Here is a 27,127-nt window from a genome sequence, read left to right as displayed (position 1 = left end):
ATGGAGCTGCTGATCGTGTCCAAAACCATCCCTTGCACAAGACTGAGAGCTACCAGGAGCTCAGCGCGCTCCGGGAAGTCCCCCCAAAGGGCTGGTGCGTACACAAGGACGGGCGGGCTCCAGCCGGGTGGCGTGTGAGGCAGGTAATCCAAACCTGGGTCATGTGCAGAGCATTTCTGCTGGATGATGGGGCCGTATTCGAGCAGAGCCCCTTGCCTGCGCGTGTTCCGTGGGAACGCGCGCGGCAGAAAGGCGCATCGTGGGTGCAGGTACCCCGGGGATGCGCGTGGCAGGGAACGAGGATGAGGAAAACGTGCCTGGTAGGAACGTACATCATGGGAGCAGCCTGGGCCCGGGGTTTCTCGCCGCTCACGGCCCGGGGAAGCCGCGCCTGGAGCCCCCCACGCCTCGCCCAGCTCCGGGGCCCGCCGGGGTGCTCGGCGCTGCGCCCGCCGCGGGGAGGGCTCCGGCTGGGGGGGCCGGGGCTGCCGGGGCGGGGTTTGCGGGCAGGGCCGCTCCCGGCCCGGCCCAGCCCGGCCCAGCCCCGCCGCCGGCCATGGCCCCGCACCGCGCACGGCGGAGCCGCCCCGGCCCCGCGGAGCGGCTCCCGGATGCCCCCGTTCCAGTGGTGCCACGGTGAGAGCGGGGGGCGACGGGGAGGGGGGGGGAGGCTGCGGGGCGTGAGTGTGGGGGGGGCGGGCATCCCCCCCTTCCCCAGCCCCTCGGGGCGGCTCCGGGACAGTTTCGTGCCGCCGTGCCCTTCCCTCGCCTCCCGCCCCCGGAGCGGGGCCCTGCGGGGTCCCGGGGCCCTGCGGACCCTCGGCTGCCCGGCGCCGGGAGCCCCGGTCCCGCCGCCCTGGGGCTGTGCGGGGCGGGGATGAGCCGGGGAAGCAGTTTTACTTCCAGAGCAGCGAGTCCGGCTCAGCTCCCAGGAATAAAGCCAATTACTAAATGAGTTTGCCGTGCTTTCGCTTCGTTTGCTGGTTGCGACAAAAAAAAAGCCCTCTTTTTTGTGTCCGCAGAAGTGGAATAAACTGATTTTTCAAGGGCCCCAGACAAGGCCCTGGCTCCTCGCTCTCATGTTCGCTGTAAGAAATTCTCAGGGACGTGGGACTGAGTTTGCACATGTGAGGGGGTTTTGGTTTAACTGAGAAGTGGTTTATTTTTATGACTAAGTAGTTGAGAAGCTGCGCTGGGAATTCCACCATCAAAGCCCTGCCTGAGCAACAAAGGCTGGGTTATTTTAATTTATGAAAGGGTTACAGCCTTTGAAGCTAAATATAATGCAACCAGTGGCTTCCTCTCCTGTAACGCGTACCTTGTGTGTGCCCGTGCAACTTGGGGGATAAGAAACCACCGGTCCTGCAGGCGGTTAGCCCTGGACATGTGGTGAGTGCATGGGTTTCCATTAAACAAGGTACATGGAAATGCTCCACAGAAGAAAATGCGAACTTGGCTATGTTAAAGAAACATCCTAAATAAGAGAGACTTTGCTTTTAGAGGCGCTGAGCAGCCACAGCTCTCCTCGGTTTCCCAAGGCACGGGCTTTGGGAAACACCGCAAACAGAGCCCAGCCTTGTTCAAAGGCCAAGGCGTGGGTTTAGGAGACCGGCTGCGGGCATCTGGCTTGTACCTTTTGGCTTTAAGCCCTGAGCTCGCAAATATTGAAATCAGCGGAGTCCAGCAAAATTGCTTCTCTGTGCGCTGCTAAGGTCCTGTGCAGAATCGGGGCCGTTAGTGTAAATAAGTCCGAGAGCCAGTAAAGAAATCACATTTTCAACCTAAGTAGGTATAGCCAAGATATCTTAACAGACAGCGTATACTGTGCCGCCGTGGCAATTCAGCTCCTCTTCTGCATCACTGTTTTTTGTCCTGTTGCTCAGCTGTAGCTCAGGGGACTTTGCAGTCACCGGGCACGAGCCAGGTAACTTTATTTGGAGGGGAGGTGGTTTTCCCCTGTGGAGAACTCCTTGGCTTAGGGGCAACTTTTGCAGGAAGCCTATTCCAGCATCACAGCAAAAATTATATGGAAGCTGCATTCAATTTTCTGATGCAAAGCCCACAGCTTTTGTGTGGGAGTAGAAAGAATGGTTTTATTTAATGACCTGCTGAGTTTTCCATTTGTTTTATTGAACAAGAATTGGGGTGAGGGAGAAGCTCCGCTCAGCAAAAACCCCGTGCCTGCGCAGTATGGGCAGAAACTGGGGTCTGTCCTGACTTGAAATACTGCAAACTGTTGTGTCCGGAGGCCAAACCACGCGACATCGCTGGAGCACGAGGGTCTGTGTTTGCAGAGGTGTTGGCCAGGCTGTTCAGTGGGTTGTGATGGTTAAGTCACGCTGTTGGTTTTGGGGGGGGGCGTGGGGAGCAGGGCTGGGGTCACCCCGTTAGCCAACTCAACCGGAGGCACCGTGTGTCCTCACCGCAGCTTGCAGCAGGGGTATTTAGGCCAGCTCAGCGCTTAAGTCCGCCAGGGAGCCGTGTCGGTCGGAGGAGGTGAAACCCACAGCCCCGACGGGTCAAACCGTGCCCTTGCTGCTTCTGCTTACAAAGGGGAGGGATGAAAAAACACTTTGCTGGCAAGATGAAGCAGCTTTCTGAGCACGCTTCTTGTAAAGAGAAGGGCCCAGAAAGTCAGTGCGTGTCTGTAGGTACTTTCACAGATGCCTACTGACCCCTCTTTTCTCATTTTTCAACTAAATAATCGTTCTAGCACGCTACCTGCAGGGATTCTGGTTTCAGGTACAAAACTGGTAGACTTGAGCTGGTGAAATGGGTTATTTCGGTTTGGGTTTGGTGCCCATCAGTTCTTCATTTCACGTTGTTTAAAACCAGATTTGATCCATTCCCCTTGAACTAAAAATACGGACGCCTTTGTCAGGCGAAGGGGTTTGCGCTAATCAAAACCATCACTCAGCCAGCGCCCACCATGTCGATGAGCCCTCGTGGGGAGGAGCGGGAGGGGAAGGGGCTGGCCAGGCTTGGGAGGACCTCGCTTTTCGCATTCCCTCGCTGAGACCCACTGCTCGAGGGCTTGTCCTGGCAGGACCTTCTCATCTCAGCCGAGCCGATGGCTGCTCCCCGACCAGGAAAGGGCACTTCCCCGGAGCCGTGCTCGCTTTTTGGCACCGCAGCCTGGAGCTCGTGAATTCTTGAGAGCCTATTTAACAGGAATGAGCCTTGCTAAGCTGGTGAGTCTAAAATTAGCCTTGCCAGCTGTGTTGCAGCTGGCAGGGACATGTTAGACCGGCTCCTTTCTGCTTCCTTGGGCACGGGGCTGCAAGTTACAGCATTTCTTGTTCCACCTCAGTTTTTTCCCCGCTGCTGCTGCTGGTTTGACTGCCCCTCTCTCGGCACCCGTGTGGCTTTTACATGTAGTTATTGCCACCTGTGCGGAATTTGGGCATCTAACGTGGAGCAGGGCTCAGGAAGCAGCGTGCAGGGTCAGGGAATACCACTTGTGCCCCGCAGGATGGAGCGCAGCCGGGCAGAACACAGGGATTGTAGGGACAACCCCGTGCGGAAGAGCAGTGTCTGGGTGTGATGTTCAGGAGTTCGTACGCTGGGTTTTGAGCCCCTTAAGATGAGCACAGAGGGATGTGCTGGGGAGGTCAGCATGGGATTGGCAGGGTTTGTCTCTCTCAGGGCTCTCCTTCCCAGCCTGCCTGGTGCTTCTCCTGGAAAACCTCTGGGACGCACATCCCAGCCTTTCCCTGCTCTCCGCAGGGCTGATTCTCCTGCTATCCCCAGACAAGGGCTTTGCCGTCTCGTCACGGGTGGCCACGCAGCTGCCCATGGAGCAGGTCCAGGCCGACCCTCGGCAGCTGGTGGTGAGCTGCGGCACGCGCAGAGCGAGCGCTCGCCGTGGCCAGCAGCAGCCCTTCGGGCCCCTCAAGCTGTAACTCGGGTTTGGGCTGTTTCTGTCACCACGGCTCTTGTGGCACTGTTCGGCTGGTGCTTTTCAGCAGATTCTTGGAATAGCTCTCAGTTTGAAATACACGTAGGAAGCGTTATTGTTTCACTTGTGACCCGTTATTGTTACCGCAGCCCACTGCTCTCTGGCCAGCTTCGAATGAGGCTTCCTCCGTCCATCAACAGCTGCGTTGCAGCCCGTGTCCCACTGCCACGTGCACCAGCATGACCTCATGTAGATGCTCAGTGGTTTTTTTCAGAGCTGATATACTTTTTTTTTTTTTTTGGAGCGTTTCTCAATCATTTCCAGCAGGGAAATGGGAAAAAAAAAATAACCTTTCCTATTGTCTTTTCCTGCACCTGGTGGTCTCAAGAGCAGAAGACTGAGAGAGGAGGACCTGACAAACAAATCCTCCCTTTCTTGCTCCGTAGATGAGGTGGCTGGTGAATTGTCTCCGGCGATTACAAGAGGCAAAGATCAGCAAGCGGCTCTGCCCTCTGTAGCAGGAAAACCCCATTTCCTATGGTCCAGCCTCTCGTCTGGTGCCTGCTCCCGCTGCTCAGCAGCAAACCGCGGTCCCCAGAGCCGAGTGCCTCTCTGGCCGCGGTGGCTTTGGCCATTGCATCAATGTGGCACATAAATTCAAAGCAGATACCCGGGAGGAGCTGGGAATTGAGTGTCCCAGGGCAGGAGCTCACCCCAGGGGTGCCGCCTGCCTGTCCCACTCGGGCTCCCCGTGCTATGCAGATGTCCTGGGCCTCTCTCAAGCACACGCTGCTGCCTTCTCTCTCCATCGCAGCGGGGAGGAAACCAGACAGACCAAACCTGGGATCTTGCCGCTTCTGCAGGCGTTTCTGCTGCCCGCTCTCTTCCTATCTCTGCTCTCCATGGTGGAGAGCAAATTTCATCCTCTCATGAGAAACAGGCAGAGGATTTTAGTGGGCTGTAATTAAACCCAGAAGTGTTTGTGTCGGAGCTTTTTGATGAGATTGCGCAGCGCGGGAACAGAGGGTGCTGAGCGGAAGGGGCTCGGGGGCTGCTCTCCTTTAAAGTCCTGTCGGAGTGAGATCTGATGAGAAATCAAAGCTTCAGCTCTTGTGGGGTCAGCATGATTTCGAGACATAAAAAGCGATGCTTATTTAGTGCCAGAGCCTGACTTTCCATCAGCTCCCAGCAGAGGCAGCTGCAGCGGGTCTGGTATTTCCGTGCCTTTCCCCCTTGGTTAGGTGGGACCCTCCCGGGGTGGCTGCGCCGCCACCGGCTCTGCGTGACGCCCTTCTCCGCATTTCCCCCGTCGTGTCAGACTTGCAGCGAGACGTGGTGGCCCAGGCTGCGGCGTGTGGCCGGTGTGTGCGGGTGCCCCCGGTTTTGCTCGGAAGGGGGATTCGGTCACTGTGGTGCTGAACGTGCTCCTGCACAGCCCCGGCGCCTCTCCCGGCACCAAGGATGAACCAGGCACTTGCTCTTCCTGGCTCCCACGGAGCAATGACAGACGCCAACTGTTCCTGTTTTTCAAGCTCTTTTTTTGCTCTGTCCTTCCCTAAATCCCCTTCCAGCCTCCATGTATTTCTCTGGAGATGAAAGCATGGGGCCTCCTTTTCTCCCAGACGCCTGGATTCTGCCTGGGGTACGTTTGTGCTGCTGGAGAAGGGTTTCGTGACTGTAGAAATGCGGCGGTGGCTGCTGCCTGCGCCGCACGGAGCTGCTTTAGGGGCTGCCGCTCTTCCTGGGGAGATCACCAATCTCCACAGCCCACGAGACGATGCCTTGGCGTTGGTTTCTGCCCACTTTGCTAACTCCAGAGTCAGCCCAGGCTCTCTCCGCTCTCGCAGCGCATCTTCTTCACCTCCTTTTTCCCTTCTTCCATCCTAAACACTTTTCTCTTCCCCCCCAAAGGGTGCTCCTGCAGTCTGGGGCTGATTTATACCAGTAAACACTGCACGATGCCTCCCATCACATTCCAGGATCTGCCACTGAACATCTACATGGTCATTTTTGGCACCGGCATCTTTGTCTTTGTGCTCAGCCTCATCTTCTGCTGCTACTTCATCAGGTGAGCCGGGGGCCGTGGCGGTGGGTTGGCACCCCCGGGGCACCCCCTGCCCTTCCCAGCACCCCCTTGTTTTGTCCCATAACGTGGGAGCCGCTCGCCACGAGGATCTGCCCCGAGGAGCGGGGCCGGCCGCCCGCCGTGCTCAAGCCAGGCGCGATCGTGGTCCCCTGCGGCCGGAGCAGGGCAGGAAACGCAGGAAGGGGCTCTTGTTTTCCAGGGGACCGTGCGAAGGGACGCATTGTGTCGAGCAGGGAAGGAGCGGCGCTGCACGGGAGAGGATGTGTCTTTACATTACACTCCCTGTTCAGGGAGGGCTATTTTTAAACCCAAAGCCAAGGCAGCAGCTGGCGTTTCTGCAGGGCCCGGGTGGCTCAGTCCTTCCCTGCGGGATGCCCCAGCTCCGCCGCTGTCCCGTGCATATCTCGGTCATTTTGGGGACTGCGGAAGCACGTCTCCATGCCTCGGCTGGAGGACAAGCGAAGGCTGCGAGCGGTCCCCTTCTCCCCGTGTCTTGCTGGGTTTCTCTGCCAGACGGTTTTCCCCGGCGCCCTTGCCCCGGCCAAGGTCACAGCAGGGCTGGGAGCTGCTGGCGGGCAAGCGCTGGAAATACAGCGTTTCCTCTGCCACGAACGACTTCCTAAGGCAAACAATCGGGGCTGCCGGCTGCCGGCTCTTATCGCTCCCTGCCGCCGATTCCTGCCGGCGCTGGAGGCGGCACGGGGCCCCGCAGCGCGGCTCTACCCGGGGCACGGCCTTGGGCTGGTCCTGGCCACGCTGCTCCGACAGCACAAGTGCAGCCTCAGAGCTGTTTATCCCAAATATTATTATTATTCTCCCAAATATTTTTGGCCGCGCTGTTCAGATGTGACCCTTGAGGATGCTGTAAAACTGACGGTGCCTTTTTCTCCCTCTCTGCAGCAAACTGCGGCACCAGGCTCAGAGCGAGAGGTTCGGGTACAAGGAGGTAAAGTCGATGCTTGTTGCCTGCACGTACCCACAGCGATTCGGGGCCGAGCGGGAGGTGGACGCAGCGGGGACCGGTGCTGCTCATCCCGGCCGGGCGCATTCAAAAGCGGTGTGACAGGACGCACTGCCCGCTGTGCCCGGGCTCGACCTGCCCCTGCCCGGCTCGGGTCAGCTCCCATTGCAGCTCCTGGCAAAATCCCTCCCGGTATTAAATCCTCTGCCTCCTTTTCTCCCTCAGGTGGTTTTGAAGGGCGATGCCCGGAGGCTGAATGTGCACGGGGTGAGTGGTCCCACCTCTGGGCTTTGGGGCTAACGGGGACGATGCTCCGGGGCCCATCCCCTCTGCTCCATGGAGTCGAAGGCGGCTCACAGGCAGAGTGAGGCCGGGATGGGGAAGTGCCGGCACCGCACTCATTTCCTGGGAAATGGGAGGAAAACCCCCTCCCTGGGGGCGGTTTGGGAACCGGGCTGAACTCCCAGCTGGAAATATCCGGGAAGAGGCGCCGCAGCAGTGGGATTCCCCCGGCCACAGCATTTCTGGTGGGAGCGGGGCCACGTGTGGGCGTCGCGCTGGGTCCCACGTGTTCACAACCACCCTCACCCTCTGTCTCGCCTCCCGCAGCAGACCTGTGCCGTCTGCCTGGAAGATTTTAAGGTGAAGGAGGAGCTGGGGGTGCTGCCGTGCCAGCACGCCTTCCACAGAAAGTAAGTACGGCCGCGGCGGCCGGCGGAGGGCTGCGGGGAGCGGGAATTCCCCGGCGGGGATTTGCATCCCGCCGTCTTTCTGCCCCGCAGGTGCCTGGTGAAGTGGCTGGAGGTGCGCTGCGTTTGCCCCATGTGCAACAAGCCCATGGCGGGTCCGGCACAGCCCCGCGCCGGCATCGGCACCCTCCTGGACGAGCTGGTGTGAGCAGCCCCGCTCCTCGCCGGCCAGATCCTGCCAGGGCCGTCACGGGACCGCGGCTCCCCGCACACGGCATCCCCCGGCCCCGCGCGTCCCGGCGGATCCAACAGTTCGTCTCGAAGGATTCGGGATTTCTGAGTTGGGATTTTTAACTCGCAGGTCGTTGCTTCGTTTTGGGGGGGGGGGGGTCTGTTCGGTTTTTGACGTCGCCCCGGTTGTGCTCTGCAGGGACCGCCTGGGGTGGCCGCTGGAAAGCTGAGCCCCCCGGCGCGGGCGGGGGCTGCGTCCCCCCGCTCCCCCTTTGCTGCCCAAATGGGGCATTAATTTGTATTTTTGTACCTGATCCCCCCGGACTCTCAGGCTCCCCCCGGGCCCGCGGCGGGGGGGGCGGGGGCGTGTACGGTTTTGTGTATAAACCACGATTAAACGGACAATTTCTCAGCCCGCCTCGGCTGCGAGCGCCGGCGGGGGCCGGTTGCGGTGCCGGGGGGAGGGGACAGCGTTGGCCGCGGCCCTCCGCGCGTCACAGCCGCCCTCTTCCGCGGGGAAACGTCACCTGCAGCGGCCCCAACGGCTCCCAACAGGGGTCGCGCACCGCCAGCGCAGGTGCAGTCGCCTTAACCCCAACCGCCGCTTCGCCCCTGACTTTCACACCCTCACGAGAAAATGACGCCCGCAGGACCGGCGCCGACCCCCCCGGCGCTCAGAAGGGATTGTGCCACGTCGTAACGCAAGGGTGCACACGTCACGCAGCCGCGTGCCACTCCCATTCATCATCTGCTATGAACCGGAAGGATCGGGCCATTGTTTCCCGCGCCTGATCCCAACGCCGTGCCCCTCACCCCAAGGTCGGGGCGAGGCGAGCCCGCACCGAGGCTGCGGCGGCCCCCGGTGCAGCCCCCTCCGCACCACCCGGCTCCGCGCCCCCAGCCGCCTTCTGCCCTCCCCGGGCCGCAGAGCCGCCCCTTCCCCACATTACGGTGACACATTACCCATGCTAATTTATTCACACATAGGCACGCCCGCCACCGCCTTTACGGCAAGGATGCGATTTTGCGACAGCGGCGCGGTTTGCGGCGGCTGCTGAGGGAGACGGTAGGCCTTTGCTCTGAGGGCGTTCCGGGGCGCTCTCCTCGCAGAGGGCTGCTGCCTGCGGCCAGCACAGGGAATTGTGTTTAAAGGTGTGTGGGGGGGATGTGTTTAAAGGGGTTTTAGAGCGGGGGAGGTCGCACCGCAGGGCGGGAAGTGGCCCTGCGGCGTGGGTCGGGCCATGGAGCTCAGCGGCCTAGTGCGAGCCCTGAGGCTGGAGGAGCCGCCCCCCGCCGTCCCGCCAGCCCAGCAAGTCCTCCTCCAGATCGGGCTGCTCTTCTCCGAGGGGACGGGCGGTGCCCCCAAGGCCGGCGTGGTCAGAGACCTGGGTGCGCTGGTCGAGGCTGCAGACTGCCGGTGGCTTTTTGGAGGCCTGAGCCCTGCGACGCTGGGGGAGTTGGTGGCTGCGCTGAATGGCTACGCAGCACCCCCAGCGCAGGAGCAAGACGCTGCAGATGTCCCCAGTAAGGACAGCGCGTACGCTGCCGCAGCTGAGAGAGCGGCAGATGTTGGCTCCGTGTTTCTACACCTCCTTGCGAAGCTGGAAGCTGCCAAGACCCAGGAGTCTCTGGGCGTCCCCGTGGTGCGTCCAATCCTATGTCGTGTGATGGGACCCATCTACATCTTTGCCGCAACACATATTGCGGAGAGGCCCTGGACAAATGCGCGATCTCAGTTGGTGGCACAGGAGCTGCTGGCGCTGCTGGTTCAGGCCGCAGGCTGCGGGTCGGTGGCTGAATTCCTTCGAGGAAAGAATGAAGATGAGGAAGGAAGATTTGCAGCAGTGATGGGGCTCCTGAAACCGGAGTTAACCAAGTGAGTAGGAAGGGGAGGGCAGTGATGGAGAGGGTGGTGTGTTTGGCTGGTCTCGTGGGAAGCACTGGAAACCTTTGGGAAACGGTGTGAGCTCAGGTGTTAGAAGACACTCAACAATAAATATGGCGCCAAGAGCTTTACAAATACTCTGGTAATGGAAGCAGGAGGGGAATCAATCACAGCTTATTGTCAGCTGAGAGGCCCAGATGCGTACAAAATGAGCATTCGTTAGTTCCAGTGTTCACTGAGCTTACGTTTGTATTTCCAGAGACACTTGGAAACGTAACCCTGCCACAAAGTTCGTGTTTTCCTGGACACTGCCTCATGTCACCCGGCCCTGGCTTAGCCATTACCTGGAGCGTGTCCTCCCGCCGTCGCTGCTCATCTCGGATGACTACCGGGAGGAGAATAAAATCCTGGGTGTGCGCTGCCTGCATCATATCGTTCTCAACGTGGTAAGGGATTTGAGAAATTAGATCCCTTTCTGGGTGCTGTTTGAAGGAAGGGTGGGTTGGACACCTGTTAGGATTCCTAACTTGTAATCCTGGTTCTGCTGTTAACCTAGCAATTCTGCTCCGTGCTCCATACTGTCCCTGTGTGTTTAAATATGTGTAGTTCTTATATCTATTACAGTAAGCAAAGAATCACTTTCCCACCTTTTGAACTCGGCTGATTTGCGTATCGGCCTGACAACAGTTTGCAGAGCAGGGTATTAAAGTAATGCCAGTGGAACTGCAAAACAGCAGCTGGGGAGGAAAGGAAAGTGGCTGCTCCTGTGCATGGCGGAGTTTAACCTGCATTTATTACAGCACCTGCTCCCGCTTTCTTGTAAGCAGTGTTCCTAACGCGCAGTATGTGCGAGGGTTGTTTTTATAAGACCTGGGTTTGTGAAGGCCGTTCTCTTTGATTAGGTTAAGCGGGTGCTGAATGTGATGCACAGGAATAACGTTCTCTTCTCTGTTGTTGCAGCCAGCTGCTGATCTGTGCCAGTTCAACAGAGCTCAGGTGGTGCACCACGCCCTTTACAACCACCTCTATTCACGAGAGGCCCCTCTCATCCAGGTAGGACAGCAGAACTTCATTTTAATCTGCCTTGCGGTATTGCGTATCAGCCCCGTGAGGGACAGCCAGCATAGGGCATGAGGAGGCAGAACCTGTTTCCTCGCAGACAGTGCGGTCAGGCTGTTACTAGCTGATGCTTGTGGCCAAGAGACAAAGTAACTCGATAGATTTCAGGAAAACCTCAAAGTGGAGGGAAGATCTCTTGCCTCCTGTCCCCTTCCAGGTGGCAGCCTTGCTGAAGGTGGCCGGTAACAGGTAGTAGAAGTAGCTGGGTCTGTCAGGTGAACTGCAGCAGCTGTGGGTGGTCAGCGGGGTTGGAAGTTATTGGTGTTTGGGCAAGAACATCAGCAGGATTGCCCAGATTTACTGTCTCGCACCGAACCAGGCAGTCCTGCTGTGCCTGCTGGACTTGCTGCCGATCCTGGAGAGAGCCCAGCGGCAGCAGAAGCAGGCCAGACCAACCGCCCCCTGCGATGAGGTGCTGCAGCTGGTTCTGACCCACATGGAGGCAGAGCATCGCCTTGCGCTGCGGCGGGTGTACGCCAGGACCCTGCCTGCCTTTGTGCAGAGGTGAGAGCAGCCGCCGCAGCCCTGCAGCCACTTGCTTTGGCCTTGGTCTATATCTCCCTTCTCAGTGTGTGTTTCTTTATCTCGGCAGGCTTGGCATCCTGATAGTTCGGCACCTGAAGAGGCTGGAGCGAGTTATCCTGGGGTATCTGGAAATCTGTGATGGCCCTGAGGAAGAAGCCCGACTGGGAATACTGGAGACACTGCAGTGCACCATAGAGCATGCTTGGCCCAGGTACCGGTCTGTGGGTGAAAGACACTGTAGAAAGCATATCCTGAATGCTGTCCCTCTTTCAGAGCCAAAGTTACTGTTCCTTGAGGAAAGGGCCCTGAAATCTTAAGGGAGAAGTCCGTCACAGAGAGGAATCACTGGCATTACTGCTTTGCTGAAAAACCTGGCCCCAAAATTAAGCTGGGTCCTCATTTTGATCTGACTTCTGCCTGTTCTAGAAGCGTCAGCTTGGCTAGAAACGAAATCTGTGTTCTCTGCAAGGCAGAACTGTGGAGTAAGGCCTGCGCTGTGAATGAGGCTGCCCCATGAGAGGCGTTCCTGGTACACCATCCTCGGGTTACCTCTGTGTTCAGGGCCTGTCCTCCCTCTGGTGGGCATACTGAACGAGGCAGCTTCTTCAGCCTCATCGCTGAAGCAGTTGCTCATCTTAGGCCAGCTACAATCCTGCTCCACATGTAAACGGCAACTAGCAGCTCCTGCCTGAAGTGTCTAGGAACTGCTGAACAAGGCTGTGCTTTCCTCTGGCTTGCGAAGAGGATTTAGAATAAGGCACAGTTGCCGTTTCCTTTGCAGAATGCCGTGCAGAGTCCCTGTGCTCCTCAAAGCCCTGCTGAAGATGATCTGGGACGTACACACTGACCAAGGGTCAACCGCAGAGCTGGTAAAAGCCGCCTTGCTCCAGGGGGCCACGGACTGCCTCATCCTGCTGGATCGGTGCTCTGAAGGGCAAGTGAAGGTGAGCTGGGGACCCAGCACTGCTTCACCTCTGATCCCTTCCCTCTTAGACGGGGCAGCATGGTGCGTGCAAGAGCCCGCTGGCTTCCTCAGTCCAACGGTATTTTGAAAGCATCCACCTCAACGTTAGTACTTGACTTGGTACCTGTTGATACGTGTCAAGTCACTTATCTATATATGCTTTGCATCATTCTCTTCCAACAGATAGCCGGGGGAGGGCTGATAACACCATAAACCTGAGCGTGCCGAGGCACTGGAAAATGATGCTTTTCTTGTTTCAGATCCTGCTGGAGGGCGTGTACAGCAGCTGTGAGGAGAACCGCGTACGGGAATGCATCAGAAAAGTGCAAGAGAACACGTGAGGCGTGGCTGATCAATGCTCACCCAGTGTTTTGTACAGTAAACTTTTTTTATTTATTAAAAGTTACCGTCTTTCTCATCCCACCCCTGTTAACCCCATACCTCCCCCGAACAAGATAAACTTGTGTGCTCGCCTAGCCCCACGCGGGCTTCTCCAGCTTTAGACCAAAGCAGCAGTGCCCCCCAGTCCAGGTTCCTTCCCGGAGCACAGTCCGAGCTGAGCCTTGTGTGGTTGTAGAGAGGGTGGGGTGTCTTCTTCCTTAAACCTGTGCTTCAAGCAGGAGTTGTACAAACTTGCAGCAATTGCCTGGGGTCAGGACAGAAATCCTTCTTTTCTTAAAGAAAATGATTAATTAGAATATTGAAAAAGGAGTAATTTTTGAGGGTCCTGCACAGAGCGGCAAAAGCTGGAAGGAGTTCTGCTGACCGATCTGGAGTCCTGTCATTGAGTACAAAACGCGGGTTCAGGAAGGAGTCAGGCTGCTTTTGTTTTAGTGGTTGGCTCCGTTTCTTCTTCATACTCTATTTCAATGTAGGGACGTTTTCTTCTGGCTGGTCCTTTTAGGGGAGTTTTCCCCTTAGATTTGGAGTGAGAGGCTTTCTTCTCTACTTCTTCCTCCTTTTCCTGCTCCTCTTCACTACTTGTCTCCAACTTATCCATGTCCTGAGAAAGACAGGCAAGAACGAGGTCAAAGCACGCTGTGCAACTAAACCTCCTCTTTCTGCAAAACTATCTCGTGTATCCGATTCCATTTTATAATTCCTGGCTCCCAGCTGTCTAGCGAGAGGAGCTGGGGTCTAGTGGATACAGCGCGGTCTGATTGTACCATTAGGTGCCACAAATCTGATTTTGCTGGCTCTTATCCCATCACCAGAGACGCCCAGAGGGCGGAGGTTACTTTCAAGCAGCCTAGCCTGACAGTTTATACCTGGTGCTTCACCTACCTCAAAGTCACTGAGGTCGCTGTCATCTGCTTCCACAAACTCTCTGTTATCCGTGTCCTGTAAGAAATAAAATTGTCAGCTCATACACGCACGCTGAGCACAAAACAGTGTCACGACCTGCAATGGAAGAGCCACCAAGGCCACCACTTGCACACACATGGTTTTTTTTTGAGTTCGCCTCTCCTAATCTGTTCTCACCCTGACATTCGCACTGCAGTGCCCAGCATGTAGGTGCTGCGCCAGGCCAGGGAAGGATTAGGTGCTGTGGCTGAAAGCATTACCTCGTCGTCTTCTTCTTCCTTCTCTGCATCGGACTCGCTCTCGCTTTCTGCATCTTGCTGTTGTAGAGCTTTGTCAAAGGCGTGAATGGGGAAGTTGTAAATGTCTCCATACTGAAAAGGAAAATGTGGATTTTCTGTAAGTCACAGGAGGAAGACAGCCGTTGGTGGTGGGGTCACCTAAAGCCTACGGCCTGCACGGAGGCAGTATCAGACTAGGCTGAACTTGTGGCTCGGCCCTTTGCCTAATTCTGAAGTATGCACCCCTGCACAGAAAACGAGGGGCTCTGCGTTTTGGGGAAGTCAGTCCTCCAGCCTGGTGTAAAACCACCCAAGAAGGGCAGCGTGCACTCACCCCCTACCCTTCCTACACGAGCGGTGCCTCTCTTTCGTACCAACGCCCGTGTCCCTCCCGGAGAACCGGCAGGACAGAGGGCGGTAGGAGGAATTTTACTGCTGTGCTCTGAAGGCAGCGATCCTTACCGTATCCTGTTTCAGCCTTTCCAGTAATTCCTTCTCAATGGCGTTATCCAGCTGAGCAGCGATCAGGGCTTTCTCCTAATGGAGCAAAGAGGAGCTGTGTCAGTTGTTTGAAAGACGCGTGGAACAGAAGCGATAGACGGGAGATGACACGAGAGAGTGGAATTACCTCTCGTCTCTTCTCTCGCCTTTCAATCTTTCTGCGTAAAGGAACGAGCTTCCTCCTGCAGGGAACAACAAGAGCTAGTTAGCGAATCTGTCAGCCTCTTGCGTAGCAGATGAGCAAGTGCTCCTTCAGGGCAACAACCAGCCGTTACAGCATTAGAGATGTGGCTGCAACTAGTTCAAGTGCGTTTATACACGCAGGCGACGCTGCAGTTAAATCCATTTCAGCCAGGTTCATTTGCGAGCCTGCCAAAGCCTCAGGAAAGCAGCTGGGTGCGCTGGGGCTCTGCGTGCAGCCAGCGGCGGTGGCTCCGTGGACGGGCAGCGGCTCGCTAAGTGATCGCTCTTAACTGTGTCACTTACTGTCGCTTGAGCGTCAGCTTCCGGATGCGGATGAGGTACTGCGTGATCTTAGTGAATCGCTGCTTGCATTTGTGTCGGATGAACCGCGGCCAGTAGATGAGGTTCTCGTCTATCTCTTCCAGTGCCTTCTCGTAGTTCTTGCTTAGCAGGACCTGGACGGGGGAAAGGGAAAGGGTTGAGCTACGGAGCAGCAGCAACGCGGGGACGCGTCTCCTCCTGGGAGGAGTGCCATCGCTCCTGGCCCTCCGCCGCTCTTGGTAAATGACGTTAGAGCACGCCGTCTGCTCTCGTTAACTCACCCGTTCCCACAGTCGACGGGGAAAAGCTGCCCGCTCTATCGTCTTCATGTACAGGTAACACCGGCCTAAAGAAGAGAGGAAGGTGACGCTGGGAGAGAGCCGGAGCGTGTCCTGACAGCGGGAGCGTGCTCAGAGCAGGCGGGATTCGCCCCCTCCCCACCCAAGGGGTCGTTCACTCTCACCTTTCTCCTCCCTGATGGTCGCGTACTGGCTGTTCGCCAGCGGGCAGGAGGAGCGGTTGCACAGACCCGTCAGGTTGTACTCATTGCGGCAGAAATTCTGGGTTTTTGTCCTGGAAAGAAGAGAGGTGAGAGAAAGGGGAAGGGCGGGGGTACCCCGCTGCACGCCCTGGCCCTCGCAGCCGCCCGCACCACCCTCTGTGACTGTCACGGGTGGCCGTGGTGGCACGGGGACGGGGGGCACCCACGTTTATCCCACCCCCCCCCCCGACTCCTCTCCTGGCTGGAGCATCCTGCAGCTCCCCCCTGCCGGGAGAGCTCAGCCCGTCCCCCCAAAAACTCACGTTATCTTGTAGGAGCAGAACTGCCTGTTTCCCAGCGTGTCCCAGACAACCTGCGAGGACAAACAGCGGGTGACACACACCGCCACCGCCCACCCGGCACCCTGTGCACCCCCCGGGGAGGCTCTGACGGGGGGAGGGGGGGCACCCCGCAAAGATTGGGGTCCCCTCTCTGCACCCCACTGGTGCAAGAGGAGGCAGGGACGGCCCATCTGCTGCCACGTTCCCCGTTACGGACCCTCCCCGGTCTGTGCCCCCCCCAGCGCCCCTCGGGCTGGGGACAGGGACCCCCCCGCCACGTGGTGGCTGGGGAAAGGGGGGGGGGGGGCACCCCCCCAGCCGGACGCAACCGACTCAAGCGGCGGGGCGGGCGCCGATTGGCTGCGGCGCGGCTGCCTGGGGAGGGGGGGGGGGGGGCGCGGACGGAACCGGATCAAGCGGCGGACTCACGTCGTCCGAGTGCATGGTGGTGGCGGTGCCGCCGGCCTAGCGCGCCGCCATCGCCGGAAGGGGCGGGGCGCGGCGGGATCTCGCGAGAGCGGAGGAGCCGGAGGGGAGGGGCGGGGCCGGGCCGTCATGGCGGCGGCCCCCGGGTAGGCCCGCGGCCGTGCCCGCAGCTCTGGGCGGGGAAGTCAGCCTGAGAGGAGCCCCGTCCGGCTGCTGGTCGAGCCCGGGGTCTCGCTTGAGGCACCAGGGTGGTGGCGGCGGGGGGGTCCGGCCTCAGGCCGCGTCTGCTGTGTCGTTCCTCCTGGGTGCTTTGGCAGTGGGAAATGGCAGCTGCCTCAGGGACGGAGGGGACAACCACGATGCAGACCCACGGTGTTTAATTTTACACTGCAGAAGCCGTGAGGGAAACGTTTGTCTGCAGATTCTCTCCCCAAGGGGGGGAAAACTCTTCCCTCCACAGCTCCCACGACGCGCCTTGGCTCCCTCTGCCTCCCCAAGCCGCAGAGGTGGCAGCACCTCTTTCTATCGCTGTTAATGCACTCGAGAACCATGAATTTTTTCAGCAGGGTGGGTTAAAAAAAAAAATCAGGTCGTTTGATGCAAGGATTGCAACCTAATTCTTCACTCAGAGCAGAGAAACTCCATCGTTATCATTGGCACTGCAAGTAATTTATTAATTCAGAAGTCAGAGCTGCTGGTGCCGGAGGAAGGAGTCTGACGTGCAGGAGTCAGAGGCTGGTCTGCTCTCCTGGTGCTCGCAGGGGGGATGTTTCCAGAGCAACCCGGCACGCAGAGGGGTTCAGTGGTAATATCTAACTGGGAGGTGTGAACAGATCCCCAAATAGAACAGCTCGCGTTTTTTTCCTTCCATCACAGAAAGCAAACGCGTTTTTCCTTTTATTCTTGGCAAAGCAGGGGAACAGGTGGAAGACAAAAATAACCAGTTTTTGAGAACAGGCTTAGCATTAGTCATTTCCAGTCAGCCTAAGAAATATAATTTCATCTTATATGTGCAAAGCGAGGGGCAATGGGCCCGCCGTGGATGTGGGATTGCCTGACAATAGCCATTTATGACCTTCGGTAATGAGTCATAAGGTACCAAATCTTGATGAATTGTTATTATCCTCCTGTTTCCCTGCTGGCAAGTGCATCTGCATTGTGCTGCTTGGGCTCCAGAGCAGTGAATCATCTGTTCGTTCTGGCTCTGCGTTACACAACTGCTCATTCAAGACAGAAATGAGTTTATATAAACTGCTGACAGTGGAGCCAGAGAAGTTGTAAGTTTGAAGTTTCACTGGAAAAAATGAGATCACGGGAATTTCTCTGATACTTAAAAAATGAATTTGGTACCTCTATTACTTCACTCCTCCTCTCTCTCTCTCTTGCTTAACTGTAACATACTTTTACAGACCATTATACTCAATAATTATTGTTAAGAGTGCAGCTGCTCTCTTTCTAAACTTGTGGCCAGGAAATTGCAAAAGGGCAATTAAATCAATCTATTGTGCTTCTTGCAGTGGGTTAGGATCACAAGCACAGCCCATTACCCCACCTCAGCTGAGAGGCAGGGATTTTTAAAAATGCGCTGTTAGTCGCTTAGAATCACAAGGGATCTGACTGGCTTTGTCGGCTGAGTTGAAGAGTCTAAAACTGCTTTCAGCCTTATTTCTATCTGAATTTCTTGGAGCTCTTCAAATAAATTAATTAATTTAATGGATGGTGGAGGAGACGCACAAGCAGCCATAAGTAGCACATAAATAGCACAGCACATAAAGCTATACCGAGACAGCAATAAAGGTTGTTTGTTTTTTTAACTGTCTTCAGAGGAGCATGGAGCGCATCAGCAGTACAGCGACATCTTTATTGACGGACTGGCAGTGACACAGATGGATAACGCCCTGTTGTTGCAGAAAGGTTTCATGCTGGGGATTATAGCAGATTTCTGGAGAAAATCTCCCAAAGCTGATGCTGCTGATTTCATTTTCGTTCTCTCCAGTACTTTTCTTTCAAGAACAGTAAGCGCTGTAAAGACATTAACAAATGCCACTGGACTCGTCTGGGAGAGGTGTTGATATTATCCCCGACCGCATGAGCAGGCTGTGCCCGAGACAGTATTGTTCTGCAGGACAGGATGATAGGGTTCTCCTCATCTTTGTAACTTTTTTTTTACAGATGAGATGTAGTGAGTTTGGGTAACTTGCCTAGAATTCACACAGCAAATGGGTGGCTTAACTAAACGGATAGAGCCTCCAAATCCCAGGTCTCTACTCCCTGCTGTGGATTGCGTGGCCAAGAGAACAGGGCAACGGTACAGCCTGTGTCCATCCTGTGTCCACAAGTCTTGGGGGAGGCTGGGTTATTCTTGGCTGCTAATATATCCATGTTCTGTAAAGGTAATATTAGCTTCAAAACAGGGCACGCATCCTTGCACTGGCTATTCCGCATTTTCTACCTCCACATCGCTGTCATCTGTGAGAGGGAAATCACGCAGGGTTTTCTGAGTGATGTAGCTTTTGGTTTGCATGGGGCATTCCTGGCTTAAGATTGCCTGGGTAAAGGAGAGAAGAAATCGTGCTTTAGTAAAAATAGTGATTGATTTGAATAGTTAACAGGAGCATTACCACTTTTAGAGAAAGCCAAAGCAGCCAACTTCTGCCCAGGGAATACAAGCTGTGAGTTAGGGAAAGGACCATAGCTCTAAACTTTACTGGGTTTATTGCCTGAGGTTTTTATCCCTTTTTTGAGGGCAGAGTAGAGCCCAAAAGGGAAGACACAATCCCTGGCAAATTTATTCTAATCCCCCCTCCCTAATCTCTGGATTATTAATCCCCTGTGCTTTAAAGGAATAAAGTATACTTATACTCACGATCTTCTCCTCTTTAGCGGGAGGGTTGCGCAGGTACCAACAGAGAGGAGCGTAAGCAATATTGATAACTCCAATGATGATCATCAGCCAGGGAAACCCAATAGCTCGTACAATCGCCCCGCCTGTGGAGGGACCTGCAAATTTGAAAATTAAAAAAGGTTAAGATGACAGAGAGCGAAAGGTGCCTTTCCAGTTTGGAGGGGGCCTATCAATCTATGGTGACTGGGTTGCGGACGCAGTGCCGGTTGCTTGCGGTGAACACTGGGTGGAGGAGAGGGAGCGATAAACCGAGTGAGAGACACACTGAGTGCGTCGTCTCGTGGGTAAGAGTTCATCCATACCAATCGCAAAGCCCATGCAAAAGGCAACATCAGCTATGGCGTAGACATTGCCGTAGACGGAGGTGTGGCGAAGGTCCACGAGGTATCCCATGATGGGCATCATCGAGGAGTCCACCATTCCTGCCCAAAGCGAGAAGGACCTGATCAGTCGTGGCCTTCTCCAAGGGCAGTGGTGAGAGCTGCGTGTGAGCTGTGTTGCGCAGCCTGAACGCTGACAGCTTACCTATGGCAAAGCCGAGCCCACCGTTGGGGCCAATCAGCCCGTAAATATTTTTGGCCAGAGGTACCTTTGAGCGGAGAGAGAGAATATACGAATGAGGCCAGAAGAGCCGTGTGAGGCGTGAAGGTGTAACATAGATCTGCGAAACCGATACACACGTGCGACCGCTGAACATCTACTGACTGCCGGGCACGTAACCCCGTTTCAGTACTATCGCCCACGCTGCCCCTGCTGAATCTTCTGCAGAAAGGTCTCGAAATTGTCTTGCGCTACTTACACAAAGGAGACTAATTCCCACCACAGCCATCCCGATCAGGGAGCAGAGCCACCTGCAACGAGGCCGCAGTTAGGAGAGGGCAGATATTCTCAGCGTGCACAACGCCATGAGCGTAATTCATGCTGAAAGCGCAGGGCTGGGCTGGCTTGAGCTGAAATCTCTTGTGTTCCACTTACCGGCCCATTTTGTTAGCCAGAATCCCGAAGAGATTGGTGCCGATGAGGTAGGATATACTGGCAGGGAGGAACGCCATCCCTGAGAGAGAGAGAATAATAAAGCCTGCATCATCCCCAAGCAAATAGAGGGGAATTGCAAAAATATTCACTTCGCTAACTGCCTCTCTCATTTGGAGAATATCGTGAGCCGGGCAAGGCAAGCTGGCGTCTGGCACCCGCTCTGGGGGTGCCTGGCCACGCAGCGGTGCTTCTCCGTGTCCTCCACCGCCGCTGCTCGGTGTCCCGGCTGCGCTGCCTGCCCCGTTGCTCCGTGCCCTGTAGAAGGGTGGGGATCCCTCTATGAAGACAGAGGCAGGCATAGAAAATGTGTTTGCTTTTGATGGGGGGGGAACTGAGGCACGCAGCGGTGCAGTGATTCACCCACAAAATCTGTGAGACAACCAGAAGCTAAATGCAGAACATTTTTTGTCCCCGCTGCTTTAATAAGCCCGTCCTTCTCTCCTGTCATAGTTTCCTCCTCTTCCACCTTTCTCCCCTTGCCTTCTGCTTTTCAGTTACTAAATAAAGAGGAATAAAATAACTGCTGAAGTAAAAAGCTTGGAGATCATTATGTAGTCAAAATTAAATATTTGCACTGTTTGCTGATTTACCAGTTGTTTATTTTTAATATACTCTCCCGCTGACTAAAATAAAACTGATCAGCTCCGTTTCACTAAGACAACTTCCTTATTGAGACACACTGATTTATGTTTAATTTTCTCTTCTCCTTTAACAGCTACAGAACACAGTTAATCCTGCAGGTTTAGGCCAAGCTCTTCTGGTTTTTTTTCCCAGGATTATGGGAGCGGTCAAACCAAAGCATACAAATAAAGAAGCCCCTTGAGCTGATAACAGCTTGTGCGATGGGTGGCTTGCAGTTCAACTGTGTCTAAATCCAAACTGCCCTCAAATCTCAGGTACCTGAAAATCTAGTGAATATATTTGGGATTTTCTTCGATGTCTGCTGACCCCTGGGTCCTGCTCAGTCACCTCAAAGGTTCCCCTTGAGTTCAGCGGTGACGGGAGCAGCCCCGAGTGCTTTTCTCAGCCTGTGACATTTGTGGTTACCAGGCAGCTACCCTGTCCCTTCTCCCCACTGCCAGAATCCTTGGGACGCTGCTTCACTCTCTCCCATCCTCGCTCAATCACTTGCTCATGAGAAGCATTGTAGGCTCTTACCGGGATGGATGCTCCGGCCTGGCCAGAGGATAACTCGATTAGGAGCTCTCTCAGCCCTCCCGCTCCCAGGCTGCAATTCAATTTGGGATCTAAGTGTAGCCCGGGGCACTCCCCAGGTCATTCCTCAGCCAATTGAGTTTTATAACAATTAGTTTTTATTTTTGTAGCAAACACAGACAATGTTATCTCCATATCACATTTTCTAGGCAGCTGGTAATTAGCACGTACCATCCTGTCCTGCCTGGAACTCTCTAAATGGCCTTGTTTTACTCAGAGCTGCCTCTGCAAAACCCATCTGGCTGCCACGATTTCAGCCCAGCACGATACCATTATCTGCCCTGCAGAAGACGGGATTCGACAGGCTTCCCGTGCATGAAATAGCCTTTCTTCCACCATTATTGCTCTTGTGGGGAGTCTGATTCCATGCAATTTTTTCAATAACAGAGAAAAACACATTGTATAGCTACCACTAAGGACATTTCCAGCTGAAATTGGAGAAACACGCAGCCTGGGATCACTCACTCTGTGCAGGCGAGGGTATATGTTTTCTTCTTTTTTAGAATGATATAAGAGATTATTCAATCCATCTCGCAGTGCCAAAGCAGGACCAGTTGTAGCTAAACTATATCAAGCAACTGTTTGGGAGGGAAGGCTGCAAAGCACGAGGCCTACCTAGCTGCCATTTTGGGGAGCACATGGTTTGCATCATCCAGATGGGCAAGGTGGGCTCAAGCATGGCGACCCCCATGTTGGAGAAGCAGAGGGCTCCTGATGTGGAGAAAAGGGAGAAATGCTCTATTTTAGCCACCTTCTGCTGCTGTTTCAAGCAGGCACGAGTGAATCTCTTTAATCAGGAGACGCAGGTGCACAAAGAGGAGCGCGGTGTGTGCTGACGTCCGCCTTTACCTGCAGCGACCAGGATGTAGGGGTCTCGCAGCAGGGTGAACAGCGGCGTGCCTTTGGTGCTCTGCGGGGTGGCAAAGCGGGGTTACGTCGGCTGAGAGCCGCCGGTGCATTCACACCCGCCCTCGGCTCGGTGCCTGCACAGCCCCGCGCCCGCTTCCTCCGCGCCGCCTGGCACCGGCTCACGCGTGCACGCACATCTGTACTCACCTCGGGGGAGATCTTAGAGGGCTGCAGTATGCAGAGCTGCAAAGCTGGGAAGAAAACACTGTTGTTAGCTTACTGCTGGAGACAGCATCACTTCCATCCACATTTCCCTCTGGCTTTTCCTTTAGCGCGACCCCTTTCATTGGCAGAGCCCCCGGGGATGCAGTAACTGTGTTTGGGGACGTCGTTCAAGCGGGCAGAGGGAGAGGTGGCTCCCAGCCCTGCTCCCGTGGGAGGGAGCAGCAAAACTCCCTGAAGTGGACTGTGTTAGAAGTGTTTTGCCAGCCCATGAAGCAGTCAGATATGCAAATACTCTCCATCAGGCTGCCTGCTGCCTGCTGGTGGGCTGCAACTAGAGCATGAAAGAAATTAGATGTGGAAAAGAATAGGATTAAAAAAGAAAGTTTCATATGTATGGGACCTACGTTTCATTTTCCAAAAGCTCTTACATGCTTCATTAAAGATGTCTTGCATTACATCTAGGCAAAGATGGTAATTGTGACTGTAATTTAATTAGCTTAATACTTCCCACTAAAAATGCACATTTCTGCTATCTATAACTTTGCCGTTACACTCTGAAGGCTCTCGTGGCCTGCGTCTGTAATACAGCTATCAGAGAAAGAACAAGGATCACCATTTATTCTGGCAGAGTCTAATTCCTTTGTGGCACGGCGAAGAGGCAGCAGACGAGTGTGCCTTTTACAAAGAATTCACAGTTCAAAGAGCTTTATTCAATGTGCTAGTCAAGCCATTAAAGCAATCAAGGGGTTTATTAAGTAATGAGGGACTAATTCTTACTCTATTGCTATGTCATGCATCTGGTGGTAGAAAACATATGATTTAGCAATAACGGAATAACCAGTGCTGATGATATCACCCGTCTTGTATTAATCTGCCTCTTCCTTCTCACAAACCCTGTGGGATTCTCCCCTAAACTTCTGCATTTAAATCTTTTCATGTTGTTTGTTTTGGTTTTTTTTTTTGTAGGATTAAACCATTTGGCTTCTCACCTCCATCCAAGAGGGCGAGGAACGCCAGGACCAGGAAGGGAGACGATTTCCCCACAAACTCGTACATGACGCTTCCAAAAGGAGCCCCGACTGCAAGGGAAAGGCTGTGTCACACGGCGGCAGTGCCACCGTCCCCAGCGCCTGGGCAGCAGCGCTCGGCTCCTGCCGCCGTGGTTTTCTCTGAATCCCCCGGCGGGTGTTTGGTGAAGGTGGTGGGAAGGTGTCGGATCTGGCAGGAAGTGGCCATGGAAAGTGAGCAGAGGGAAGGAGGCGGACAGGCCAGCCATGCCCGCGGGATGCTGCCGGGAAAGGGGTGCAGCCAGGCAGGTGGAAGCTGTAGGTGATGGCCAACAAGGCTCTGGAGATGCCGTTGATTTAAACCCCGTTGGGAGCAAGGTATCCTTACTCAGCACACCCAAGGCCAAGCCTCCAAGAGCGATCCCCATCGCGTTGCCCCTCTCGAAGTCGTCCGTGTACACGCTGGCCAGCATGCCCAAGCCTGGGGGCAGAGAGAAAGCAGAGGCGACGTGAGGCTGGCTGGTACCGTGGTGGTGGGGCTCCTCTCTGAAAGCAGCCTGGGCTTTGGGGAGGGTTAGCTGCTTGCCAGCTGGGCGGTCTTGGTGCACTGTCTGCACCAGCCAGGCAGGGGCAGCGAGGAGGAGGAGTTCGAAGCTGAGAAAGGCACCCAGCGTGTCCATGCTGCTGATCATTCCTGAGATGCTAATTGAACCCAGACAAGGGGAGCTAATGTGTACTACGGTGTAGCTAAAACATTTACCTGCGACTGATGAGAACGACGACCCAATGCCTTGGAGGGCTCGGGCGATGAACAGCAAGGTGTAGGTGCCTGAGAAAGCAAACACTGTGGAGGAAGGAGAGAGACGGCGTCAGGCAGAACTGCAGACTGAGCGTTAAAACCCCACAGAGGGTAAGAACGGCCTCAGCTTGCACCAGTTTGGGTCTGGAGAGGGCAGGGGACCACTTGTCTTTTCTTGTCACCAATTTCTGAGACCGGTTCCTCTGCTCTCACTCCTTTCTCCTGCACGGGAACAGCGGTGCAGGCACAGCCCCAAGTATCTTCTCCTGTGCTGCTGCGTATGAAGGGCAGACAGCAGGGCAATACTCACTGACTGTGGAGACGAACATGATGATGAATCCGATGAACATGGGGATGTGGTATCCTATCCTGGAAAGGGAAAAAAGAGGCACTATCTCAGGGAGGATTTCTCATTCCAGGTTAAGATCTGGTCTTGCTGCCCAGCCTTAACACACACGTCTCTGTGGGCTGGTGAGCATCTCCTGAACATGTGGATGTGCCCGTGAGCGCTGTTCAAGGAGGCATCCAGTGTCTGGGTGCCCCCAGATCATACCGTAAAGCACGCCCGGAGACACCGCTCTGTTTTGCCAATGCATCTGCCCACCCAGACCATGCGGAGGTGAGCCCAGCGCCCCTCACACGTGTCTGCTAGGCACAAAGGCAAATTAAAACTCAGAGGCAGAACATCTGAACAAGAACATTATATCCATAGTAGGGTGGGAATCTTGGTTTGTTTATTTGATGGTTATTGGTATTAAATAGCATCTGTCTGCACCTGAGGAGAGCATTAGTGAGGCTTATGTTGTAATATAAACTTACAAGCCATTCGTAGGCTTTTAGAAAAGGTAAAATTCATGCTTATTTTGATGCATATATTCTCCCCCTTGCTATTTTACCCACCGGTTCCTGTAATTCTGTGATTGCAGGGGCTGCACATCGGCAGCACAGACCTTTACTGCTCAGCTAATGGTGATTTCATTAGCAGGCAGGAGCTGCCTGTCCCTGAAGGGCTACACCCTAGTACAAAGCCAGGTCTGTGACCTACCTGTTGGTCAGGAGACCCACGGACGGGTTGAACACCAGCTGTACAAGAGCCTTGGAGGCAAACAGCAGCCCCACGCGGACGTTTTCCTTGGCGAGGAACTCCTCGCCCTCCGGGCAGCCACTCGGCAGCGGGGGGCTGCTGGCGGGGGGCTGCGGCAGGCGGCTGCTTTCCGTCCCGTTCGCCAGCTCCGTCGTGTTGGTGGAGCCTGAGACGATCACTGTGGTGTTGTCAAAATAGGAGAACATGGAGGAGAAAGGAGGAGCCTTCAAGGCTGGAGAAGCAGGCTCAGTCTGGGCTGGGGCAACGGAGCTGTCAGCGCCTTCGTATTCTGTTGTATAAAGGAAGGTGGGGATGATCGGTACTGGAAGAAAAGCCAGGGAAGGGATTAGTTAGTGATTTGACTTCATTTTCTGGCTCGGCATGCAGCTGAACTGAATGGTGCTGGGTAGATGTTGGTGTCCTGCAAGCTCCCTGCACCCAGCCCTCCCCAGGGCTCTCCCTGCGCAGGGACCCTGCTGGCATTGACCAGAGACCGACTGAGAAGCCGAGACCCTGCAGCGGCACCCGAAGAGCACAGCGAGAGCCGCACAGCGTACCCACGACCGTCAGCAGCATGTTGTCCAGCAGCAGCGCGACGAACACCACCACCAGCACCAGCCTCCGCGACGCCCTGCCCGCCGCCAGCCATCGCCAGGGCACGCGTTCGGCAGCCGGGGACATGGCTGAGAGCCTGGAGCTCACAGCTTGGGTCCTGCTGGCTCCTGGTCCTCAGGGCTGAAGTTCTCCTACAGCCTTTAAAGAAAACACTCCGGGTTACAACCTCCCAGAGGTCATGGCTTCTCCCTTGAGAAGGCAACTCCTGAGGTCATTTAGTGTCTGTAGTGTCTCCAAGAGCTGGGTGCTCTTCCCTAGGAGCTGGGAGCACCAGCTTTGCTATCAAAGACCGTGGTTTTACCAAGCTTGCATTTAAAGTTGCAGATGGAGTGCGCTCTAACCCATTTCCATTCTCCTGAGACATCGTGTACCTGCTTCAAGGCATCATTTAAGTCTTCTTCCAAAGACTGAAAGCACAAATCAAGCCAGTAGCTTATCTGTGGTAATCTTTTATTCCATGTTTGTTCTTTGGAGATTAAATTAGGTCTCAAAGGAAATTCATTTACCTCACATGTCTTTTCATTTGACCTAATTGAAATGTCATGGCAAGATACAGGACTTAAAAGCCTAACATATGTGATTAAGATCAGAGCTTCAGAGGGACTGAGAGAAGATCACTTGCTTGGTCACACTGAAAATATCAATCAGAAATTTGCACTAAACCAATCAAAAAATTAGCCATTTACGTTCTTAGAGCTCGTAGGCACTTCAGTGGCAAAATGGATGGAGCTGAGTCCAAAATATAGCTCTTTCCAATACTCCTGGGGTTTCCTGAAATCCCAGCCAATAATATTTTTCAATTTTTAATTTAAAAAAGCAAACCGTCCAAACCCTCTGTCATCGAATATGAGTGCCACACAAGTCAGTTGGGAAACAGGGATGGTTTCTTACTGTACCTCCAAGTAGCAGCACAGACCAAATAATAGAATTAATGCAAGAGAAGAGAGAGAAAGAGAGAGAGAGATTAAAAAATTAGAGAGAGAGAACAAGTAAGGAAGCATAGACAATAAAGACACATAGACTCATGTAGCCCTTGCGTCTCAAGCCACAAACCCTGTCCCCTTCTCAATGCAAACCTGTTGCGTGGAGCAGAGGAAAATGAACTCTTACCCTGGAGCCCATCTTGGTGCGAGGAGCCGGCTGCTGCTGCGGGAGGCGGTGTGGTCTGCAGCCACTGCTCCCGGAGGATTTATGATTAC

General features: G+C 54.9%; 4 protein-coding genes and 1 non-coding gene across 6 annotated transcripts; 2 read left to right on the top strand and 3 right to left on the bottom strand.

Annotated features, from left to right (window-relative positions):
* The first annotated feature begins 516 nt into the window (after window positions 1-516).
* Window positions 517-8,277, top strand: RNF122 (ring finger protein 122). 2 transcript variants are annotated; one of them, XM_087763098.1, is made up of 6 exons: window positions 517-636; window positions 5,810-5,966; window positions 6,885-6,930; window positions 7,171-7,212; window positions 7,558-7,637; window positions 7,728-8,277. In XM_087763098.1, the coding sequence occupies exons 1-6, from the start codon at window positions 612-614 to the stop codon at window positions 7,840-7,842; spliced, it is 465 nt and encodes a 154-aa protein (XP_087619224.1). In that variant the 5' UTR covers window positions 517-611; the 3' UTR covers window positions 7,843-8,277. The 2 variants fall into 2 exon arrangements, with proteins under 2 accessions (XP_087619224.1, XP_087619223.1); XM_087763097.1 differs by having other exon boundaries at window positions 7,555-7,637.
* Window positions 8,278-8,537: 260 nt separating this feature from the next.
* LOC148055025 (small nucleolar RNA U13) lies at window positions 8,538-8,633 on the bottom strand. The gene has a single exon (XR_015706007.1). It is a non-coding gene; the product is annotated as a small nucleolar RNA U13 (small nucleolar RNA).
* Window positions 8,634-8,895: 262 nt separating this feature from the next.
* TTI2 (TELO2 interacting protein 2) lies at window positions 8,896-12,779 on the top strand. The gene is made up of 7 exons (XM_009468868.2): window positions 8,896-9,741; window positions 10,010-10,196; window positions 10,711-10,803; window positions 11,189-11,373; window positions 11,462-11,605; window positions 12,176-12,338; window positions 12,619-12,779. Exons 1-7 carry the CDS (start codon window positions 9,107-9,109, stop codon window positions 12,697-12,699), a joined length of 1,488 nt encoding a protein of 495 aa, XP_009467143.1. The 5' UTR covers window positions 8,896-9,106; the 3' UTR covers window positions 12,700-12,779.
* Window positions 12,780-12,925: 146 nt separating this feature from the next.
* MAK16 (MAK16 homolog) lies at window positions 12,926-16,298 on the bottom strand. The gene is made up of 10 exons (XM_087763000.1): window positions 16,198-16,298; window positions 15,751-15,800; window positions 15,410-15,519; window positions 15,228-15,292; window positions 14,929-15,080; window positions 14,570-14,624; window positions 14,404-14,478; window positions 13,924-14,034; window positions 13,643-13,699; window positions 12,926-13,361 (listed from the first exon to the last, which is right to left on the bottom strand). Exons 1-10 carry the CDS (start codon window positions 16,210-16,212, stop codon window positions 13,173-13,175), a joined length of 879 nt encoding a protein of 292 aa, XP_087619126.1. The 5' UTR covers window positions 16,213-16,298; the 3' UTR covers window positions 12,926-13,172.
* SLC18A1 (solute carrier family 18 member A1) lies at window positions 16,278-26,271 on the bottom strand. Its single transcript, XM_087763001.1, has 15 exons — window positions 25,871-26,271; window positions 25,275-25,635; window positions 24,540-24,598; window positions 24,191-24,274; window positions 23,819-23,911; window positions 23,413-23,502; window positions 22,406-22,449; window positions 22,199-22,259; window positions 21,965-22,060; window positions 20,075-20,153; window positions 19,899-19,950; window positions 19,625-19,688; window positions 19,402-19,521; window positions 19,061-19,194; window positions 16,278-18,742 (listed from the first exon to the last, which is right to left on the bottom strand). Exons 1-15 carry the CDS (start codon window positions 25,992-25,994, stop codon window positions 18,629-18,631), a joined length of 1,575 nt encoding a protein of 524 aa, XP_087619127.1. The 5' UTR covers window positions 25,995-26,271; the 3' UTR covers window positions 16,278-18,628.
* Window positions 26,272-27,127: the final 856 nt, after the last annotated feature.

Source organism: Nipponia nippon, unplaced genomic scaffold (assembly GCF_047370975.1).
Source record: "Nipponia nippon isolate SJK-2023a ecotype South Korea unplaced genomic scaffold, ASM4737097v1 scaffold_27, whole genome shotgun sequence".
Lineage (NCBI taxonomy): Eukaryota > Metazoa > Chordata > Aves > Pelecaniformes > Threskiornithidae > Nipponia > Nipponia nippon.
The sequence above is the reverse complement of the archived record's forward strand: the minus strand, read 5'-3'. Positions and strand labels throughout refer to the sequence as shown.